The sequence below is a fragment of the Mytilinidion resinicola genome (genome assembly GCF_010093595.1).
Source record: "Mytilinidion resinicola strain CBS 304.34 unplaced genomic scaffold BDZ99scaffold_11, whole genome shotgun sequence".
Taxonomy (NCBI): domain Eukaryota; kingdom Fungi; phylum Ascomycota; class Dothideomycetes; order Mytilinidiales; family Mytilinidiaceae; genus Mytilinidion; species Mytilinidion resinicola.
The window spans coordinates 1288403-1297297 of NW_022985447.1; the positions used below are offsets into that span (position 1 = coordinate 1288403).

The following is an 8895-nucleotide window of genomic DNA, read 5'->3' on the forward strand; positions in this document are numbered from 1 at the left end:
GGTGGTCAAGCTGCTGCTCGAGACAGGCAAAGTCAACGTCGACTTAAAGGAGAGTCAATATGAACGGACGCTGCTATCGTGGGCAGCAGGGAGAGGGCATGAGGCGGTAGTTAAGCTGCTGCTCGAGACGGGCAAGGTCAACGTCAACTCGGAAGATGGATACTGGCGGACGCCGCTATCATTTGCGGCGGAGGGAGGGCACGAGGCAGTGATCAAGCTGCTGCTCAAGACGGGCGAGGCCGATGTCGACTCAGCTGATCAATGGGGGGGGACGCCGCTGTCATTTGCGGCAACAGGAGGGCATGAAGCAGTGATCAAGCTGCTGGAATCGCACCCTCACATCTCTTAGCAACATATTTCTTTAGTTAGCCTCCTCCCTACGTACCACCTGCTATAGCATTTTTTATATATACTTTATAGATAGCATTCTTTAAGTTTAAGGCGGCAATATATTTTGCTATGTGGCGTAGGAGGCGGATACGCTAGCAGGGAGAGCGGCTGACCCGTACCGGCCACACCCTTGTGAGGTGGCAAATTCTGTAGGTGTTTTGAAGGTTCGCCCAAGGCTAAGTGCAAGGCTGAGGTCGGCCTGTTTGCCAAGACTGCGCACAGCCGCAGGTCTAGCAGCCACTGTAAGTAAATTACACAGTAATGATTATGTAGGCTGTTTTGCATTAGCTAGGATTAGTAATCGCTTCGACTGAAGGTACCAATCGGCATGGCGACTCTGCATGAGTTGGCATGCGATAGCAGCTATAAGGCTGATGACGACTTCCAGTATTGTAATAAGGCTCTAAGGCTCTGATAAGGTCTTCTTATAAATATTAGGAGTGATAAGAGCTTGAAAGGGGTGCTGTGGTAAAGGAATTCTATTACGCTATAAAAGAAGGCTTTCCGCTAATTAGGCGTGAAGGCGACAACGGCGAATATAATTTTTGTCACGGTATCGACCGCGACACCCTACCTACCGAAATTCTGCCGCAGATTGCTACAACTCCAGCAATCTGCACCGGCCTACTACCGTTGGCCGGCCTCCTGCTCTGCCTGCCCTGCTCCCCTCCCGTCTCGCTTCCGCTTCCTATCCTGTCCCGCTCCAGCCACCTACCGGCTGCCCCCTTTTCCTATCACCTGATCTGGTAAGGACCTCGCGTACACGCGTGCCACGCGCCGAAACGGCATAGAGGCCGTACGCCACGCGCTCGGCCACGCCCTTATATCCGGTGGCCCGTCTCCCGTCTTCCTGTCCCTTACACAACGTCTTGATTCTCCACGTAGCATTGTACATAGCACCTAATCAACGCTCCTCTTTAAGCCCTCGACCTCTCGCGTGTAGCGCTATCGTGACAATTTTAAGGTGGTAGGTGTTCTAAGTATTTAGCAGTGGCGGTAGTATATAACTTATATAGAGCTGTAGGAAATATTAGTATATATATAGAGTTAGAGTTGCTTAAAGTTAAAGTAGAGTACTTAAGTAAGTTATTATATATAAGGGTGTTATTGTATAGCCCGTGCGATTAGTAAGCAGGAATATTAAATCACTCCGAAATGCGTATTTACGCTGGAAACAACCTATATAACCACGCTTAAATAACAAATCCAATATGCCCAGAATTCGCTATAGGCCTAGTAAAGGCGAGAGAATATAGTAAGCTATTAACTCGTATAGAAATTATTACTATCCAAGCGCTATAGCTACCGCAAATGCGTATACCATCCACCTACAAACTATTCTTAATTAGCTCTCTGGTAAGCGTATAACCTTACAGCTATTATACTAAAAAGATTAGAAATTAACCCTAGCTTCGGAGGCAGCAGTTAAGCGCTATTATATAATACTAATTAAGAATAGCTTTCTATTAAAGAAGGTTTAGATTTATTAAATTGCGCTTATAGTATATAAGAAACAGCTGCGTAAAAATAGTAAAGATAATTCTAATACTATACTAGGTGTTAGATAGGTAGATTAGTACTTAAAACGCTATCTAAACTTCTAAATTTAATACGCCTGCTATCTGGAAATAGATAGATCTATAGCTAATAATAATACTATAGTATATAAAAGGTTCTTTAATAAGCTAGAAAGGACTTTTATAAAATATAATATTAAAGAATTAGACCTCTAGAATATAGATAAAACGGGCTATTAAATAGGCTACGCATATAATTATAAGAAAGTAACACTCTATAGTAGCTAAAAGTATCCTTTTTTATTACCTAGTAATAGAGAATAGGTTATAAAGATAGGTGCTATATCTGCTGGCGGTATTTCTATTCCCTCTTACTTTATTTTTAAGGGGAAAGTAATAACTAAGAATATAGGTATAGAAGCTCTTAATTCTGTTCTAGATTTAGAGATTAGAGTTTCTATTAACAGTTAGAGTAATTAGTAATATACTACTGCGTGGATTAACTATTTTAATATATAGACTTAATAAAAGGATTATTAGAAGGATATCCGTGAAGATAGAAAATCCGCAGGAGAATAATATAGTTACCGGCTTTTTCTAATAGATAGCTATATTTCTTACCTTTTTCTGGAATTTATTACTAAATACGAAGAGGCCAGGATTATCCTATTCTATTTACTACCCTATACTACTTATAATATCTAACTACTAAATTATTATCTCTTTTCTATTTTAAAGAAATAATATTTAGATAAGATTAACAAGTATATTAGCCTTTAGTAATATAGTATTAACTATATAGTATTCCTAGAGCTCTATAGGCAGATTTATAATAATATATATACCTTATAATATATTAAAATAAGCTTCTTAGCAGCAGGAATATAGCCTTTTAATGCCTAAAGAATTCTATAGAAATTAAAAAAGCCTAATTAATTTAAGCGCTATACAACTTCTTAGCAAATTCGGATTAGAACGCCAGCTCTCCTTTTATTGCTAATATATCTAAGAACTTTGTTAATATAAGATAATATATTACGTTACTAAATATTAATTTCTTATACCTTAGCTACGCAGGCTACACGTAATATAGCTACTAATAAGCTATATACTATAATTAATTTTCTATATATAGAACTATAGCTTATTAATAATTAAAATTGCGAGCTTAAAACAGCTACAGCTACACAGAAATATAAGTAATTAAAAAAGAATTTAGTGCTTATAAAATTATACTATATTTCTATAACCGAAATCCGGAGAATTTTTAATACCTAGGCTATTACTATAGCTAAAAAACAACACGCTAAGGAGCTTCGAGAGGCCGCTAAGTTACTTAAAAAGGAAGCTAAGATAGATAAAGATAAAAATAAGTAGAAAAGGAAGGAAGCCGTTACTAAGCGTGTTAAATTACGTGTATATAAGCTAGCTAAGGAGAAAGAATATAAAGCTATATAACGTTAACGTAAACAAGTATAAAAGAAGTATAATAACGCTATTATAGCTAATAGCTAGAACGGCAGCCAAATTACAAAAAACGCTGTTAAAAAGCTTTATAAGGCTTTATTAATTGCTTTAAGTGCTAATATAATTGCTAAGATAGCCGTTAATAAAGCTATATTAGTATAGTAGCATACTTACGTATATATAGCCTTCCTATAGAACTTAATACAGAACTTAATATAGAATATAGGGGCTAATAAAATGGAAATTAATTAATTCGATAAACAATTTAATAAACAATTTAATAAGGAATTTAATAAGGAAATAGATAAGGAAATTAATAAAAATAGGGAAATAAATAAGAATCGTATACTAGAAAGTGTTAAGAAAGGCTACTATTAAGTAAATAAAGTAATATTATAGGTAAACGAGTTAGAATAAGTTTTAATACTATATTAGAGCTTATATAAATAGATATTATATTAATTTCCAGCTTTAAAACGGTATAGATATTATTATATATTAATTTATATAAGAAATCGCTGCAAAACAGCAATCTCCGTTACTTTTAATATTCCTGCTTACTAATTGCACAGGCTATATAATAACACCCTTATATACAATAACCTACTTAAGTACTCTACCTATTAATTTTCTTACCACGCAGGGTTTCTCGCTACGCAGGGACGCACGTTAGAAGTGATTACCAACTCGTGCACGGCCACTACCTCGTGCACGGATTCCGAAAATTAACCCGAATCACGACTTAAAGCTTTATAATACAACACAACGTCCTAAATATATAAAAATTAAGAAGAAAAGGTAACTAAGGTTGCTCTTTTATTCTATATATATAACGTTATCGTTAAATCGAAAAGGAAGCCTTTTTTAACGCCGTAGTCGGCCTAAAGCTATAGGGGCCTCTTCTTCCTCTATTTTTTCCTTTTAGGCACCTTTTTAAAGCTGCGCTTAAAGCTTAGCGTCCTTTTTAACGGCCTCTAGGCGGGCTTTTTTCTATACTTACACCTTATAGAGGCTATAAAAAGTAGCACTACTAATATTATTCTAGTGAAAAAAAGGCTTATAATACTTGCGCTATAATTGCTTAACTTAAATAGCTGCTTAATAGCCTTAGATATAATAGGAATTTATCTTTTCTTTTATAAATACTTTCTTTACTATTCTATAGCTTTTTCTTTAGCTTCTAGAAGGCTAGGGCCCCTAGGTGTTTTTTATTACTTTTTTAATAGTTTTCCACTTTAAGGCTAAGGCTATAGAGCTGCCTAAGCTTAAATTTAGCCTAGTTAAAGTTATAGAATTACTGCTACTTTATATTTTCTTTATTATAACCTCTAGTTTAAATAGAATAAGGCCGGTTTTAGCCTACTTAGAAAGAATATTCTTTTTAGTAAATATTTTATTCTAGGCTAGCTAGAAGCTAGTAAAAAAGTTCTGCTTCTAAAAGCGTGTAAAGCCTTTACTTTAGTATTAGAATTAGATAAGTTTATTAAAGTAATTAATAGTAAGCGGACGGAAAAGAAAGATATCTAGTAGCTATAGCTAATGCGTTAAATAAGAAGGGAATATAGTAAGGAGAGTCCTATACTTATTATACTAATTAATAAAGCATATATCTATATAAAAACTATAGCCGTCTAAAATTAGAAGCCTTTAGTCTCTTTTTTAGCATGCCTTTACCTATATTTCTTAATTAAATATAGTAGTAAGCTATTAGAATCTAAGATTATTATTAGTCTAGCCGGTAGAAGAAGAAGTAAAAAAGCAGTTATATTCTTATAGATTAAAATCCTTAAGCTATATATTTTATAAATTTCCTATTTTAGCTTTATAAATAAGTAATAGAAAAAGGGTACTACTGTCTATATAAATACCTGCTAGTATAGTAATCTACTTTCTATTTCTATCCTATATAACGTGCTGGACCTCTGCGCTATAAAAGCTTAATTTAGAGTAATATTGCCTTTTTTTAGTTAAGAAACTAATAAAAAAGCCCTTTTTATCTATATTATAGCTATTCTTTTTCTTAACACTATATTTATTAATCTTTTACTAAATTAACTTAAAATACTATATATAGTATTCCACAGAGTCTGCCTTCTTCCTCTCTGCATTAAGCGTTAAAAGATACCTAGAATTAAGCACTATACTATGCGTTGAAATCCACCTAGTAGCCTAATTCTTGCCTAGCATATAGCCTATAATCTCGGCGGCTATATTCCTTAGCATTTCAATGGTAGGAGGCAATCCTCTCTCTGTAAGGCTTTTAATATAGCTAAGAAGCGCAGCCGATTGCGCAGCGTCGAGGTTTCGTTGATTTTCGTGCGCATCCGATCGAGATACTGTCTTTCCATGGTAGCGGCGAGAAAGGGTACTCCGGATAATCCCGTGTCCCCTAGCAACCTTTGCGATGTTCTTGCCCTCGCAGATACGAAGCTCCGCGATCGCGACTTCCATTTGATCCATGTTTGAAGCAATTTGGTAGAAAATTGATGAAGCTGTGAATTTTTGAAGATGGTGGTGGTGGCGCTCGGTAACCGTGCATTAGCTGGTGGCCGTGCACGAGTTGGTGATCACTTCTAGTGGTGAGAGCATTAGCAAGACGTGCGCAACGAGAGCGTTCAAATAAACTTCCTAACTGGTGATAGAGTCTAGCCCGGCTAAACACTATCCCTAATTAGTAATAGTGGTGTTGCTTGTGCCGTGAGCTTAGTGACGTAGCCAGCGGGTCGGACCTTGCTGATAGGAAATTTGCATGTTGGATGTAAACTAGATCTAGCCTGCCTATTCTCATGAGTGTTTGCCTGGACTCTTATCTGAACTGACTACGCTCGTCACAGAGCCTGGCCTAGGTCTATACTAACCTTCCTATGCAGCCTCCGGTGCAGCCCTCCGGCCTTGTGCAGCCTCCGGAGTCGATACTCAGGTACCTAATGTTTGTTGGCATCGTGGGAGCGGTTGAATCGTGCGAGCAGCCGGATCGTGCGAGCAGCCGGATCGTGTGTTCTTGGGGAGGAGAGTAGCAAGGAAGAAGCACCTCATCGGGCATTTGGCCACCGTCCTATTTTTAGAAATACCCCACACGGGACTGGTTCCACGGGACATGTTCCTACATGGGACATGTTCCCACTATGTACACGGGACTGGTTGTTACAAGGGGTGCCGCCTAGTATATATTCAAGCTGTCAACGGGTAGAATAAGCGATGCAAAACCGCCCCAAACCGGCACAATTCTCTAGCTGCATCTCAACAACACAACAAAGAAATAGGTGACCCTGCCGGGGCGTTTTCATAAAATTGCCCATCATAAGGAAAATTACTACGCCGATGTCGTTGCTGCGTGGTGGTGCCGTGAATCCGTGCATCAAATTCGTACTTGATGATGCGCTAGACTAAGATAGACCCGTCTTGAGACGGTTATGTTCTCAAGATAGACATGCTCGCAAGACGGGTCTTTAGGACGATTATGCTCTTAGGGAAGTTGTCTATGCTATTTGCTTTCAAATGTTCCTACAAGTGTGCAGTGAAGGGATTGGACTGGAGTGGACTAGAGCGGGCCTTAAATCCACTCCAGTACGATGCAAGCTTCAAGAACGGGCTCCTTGTACTGGCGCAATTGTCTGCAATTTCGTAATGGTACATAGTGAGGAGCCCCTTTGGGCTCCTCTTCCCTTTTCGTACTGGTAGACTCTTAGTAATGGTACGAATCATGCATTTCTCGTAATGGTCTTGTTGAATGTCACGGTTAATGGTGGCTGAAACGATGTGACAAGGGGTGAGAATGGATACATATATGAGGCACCCCGCCCATCCATAGCCAGATAATGAAAAAAAGCAGACACAATCACTTGCTCAACAGGTTATGAACCCGGCTCGCACGATTCAGGTTTTGAGAGATATATACCTACAGCTAAGCTTCCGCAGCAAGTGATGATCTTATGAGCGATGAAGTTAATATCTGCGAAACAGTCCAATAAGAACTCGGAACAAGACGGATCACCCTCCATCCGACGAAATCACAAACACCATAAATGTGATAGGGGTAGATATCACAGTGATAACCCCTGTGATAGGCGAATTGAAACCATGCCGAAACGGAAGGGGCAGAATCGACCCCACAACATGCGCTCTACGTTGTGCATATGAAATGACACCGAGAATACAAGAAGAGGTCGGGAAAGATGTCAACTCCAACGACAAGATTGCGAATTAACCTCCTTAAACCGCAACCACTACAAAAGAAACAGCGAAACAAAACCCACCGCTGGACAAGAGAGGAAGTAAATAACATCTCTTATCTTCGGCTAGACCGTAAGTGGACTTAGGGTCAGATTCAAAGCACGCTTTTCCCGTCAACATCGGTTGGCGCAGTCAAGATCGCATTCTTTCGCCTACCTCTTAAGGAGCGTATACACCGCGCGTTAATTATGTCCTCCCGCACCGGGGCTATTAAGCACTCCCGGTTTAAACAAGAACCAGACGCCCTATCCTCTAAGGCTAGGAAGAAATATATTACTAACAATAATAATATCACGCGTTATAACCTCCGACTAAATAGACCTATAAGTTTCCAGGGAATTAGGTTGCAATACCCGGTTAACTGCCGACAATTTCCCCACTTCTCCAGGGCGTGTAAAAAACACTCTAAGCTATGCAAGGCACCAGACAGAGACTATAAGCCCCCTTCCTATTTACCTACGCCAGGCTTATCTAATTACAGCCCTTCTATTATCTTAAGTAAACTAAGTAAAGCTTTAAGCCTTAAGCTTTTTAGCCTAGAGGCACGCTCCGCCACTATATCTAACTATACCACCTCTATTACCCTAAGCCCGCTTAGTAATAAATTAGAGTTTTTTAGCGCAGAGGAGCACCCAATTTCACTATAACCGATATTATAAAGTTTAAGCAATTTAGCCTAAATATATTCTATAATACTATTCTAATATTAGATAATACTAGTAACTAGTTTAGGTAGAACTAGAAGGTTAATAAATTTATCCAAATATCTGCTATTGCCGAAGACAGAGCAACTCCACCTATAGAAAAAGAGGATGTATAATAATAGCAGCACCGCTATAAGTTCTACACAGCAATAATCGCAGTAAAGCTAATATATAATACCGCGCAACGGATTAATACTTTTAAAATCTATTAAGTTTAATCTTTTTTATAGGCAGTTAAGAAGAACTTTAAACTAGAAGGTTTAGAAATATATATTAACCTACAGCGGCGGTATATATCCCTTATATAAGAAAAATATAGGAGCACTTAGGCCCTAGAAGCTAAGATTAGAAGGATTTACGCTAAGAAACTTCTCCTTAACCCTAATTATATTACTTTAGAAATTAAGTGTATATTCTTCTTTATACACGCGCTGGGCGCTAAATATAAAGGCTTCCGTGATTATATCTTTAGGCAGATAGACCTTATTAATAATAGAGATGTAAACAGGCATATTATTAAGGCTGCACCTATATTTAACTATATTAAAGGTAAGGCAATTAAGGAAGAATATAGAAAGGGGTAG

General features: G+C 38.2%; 2 protein-coding genes across 2 annotated transcripts; one reads left to right on the forward strand and one right to left on the reverse strand.

Annotated features, from left to right (window-relative positions):
* Positions 1–130: 130 nt before the first annotated feature.
* BDZ99DRAFT_389981 (uncharacterized protein) lies at positions 131–349 on the forward strand (the record flags this gene model as incomplete). Its single annotated transcript, XM_033715665.1, has 1 exon — positions 131–349. A coding segment is annotated over one exon (219 nt), but the record flags the coding sequence as incomplete, so codon positions are not given.
* A 5135-nt stretch (positions 350–5484) lies between these two features.
* Positions 5485–6293, reverse strand: BDZ99DRAFT_463947 (uncharacterized protein). The gene is made up of 2 exons (XM_033720185.1): positions 6233–6293; positions 5485–6148 (listed from the first exon to the last, which is right to left on the reverse strand). The coding sequence occupies exon 2, from the start codon at positions 5832–5834 to the stop codon at positions 5544–5546; it is 291 nt and encodes a 96-aa protein (XP_033576106.1). The 5' UTR covers positions 5835–6148; positions 6233–6293; the 3' UTR covers positions 5485–5543.
* Between the last annotated feature and the right edge of the window lie 2602 nt (positions 6294–8895).

Excerpts from the sequence above, each read along its gene's own strand:
- BDZ99DRAFT_463947 (XM_033720185.1), bottom strand. The coding sequence starts at position 5,834 with ATGGATCAAATGGAAGTCGCGATCGCGGAGCTTCGTATCTGCGAGGGC.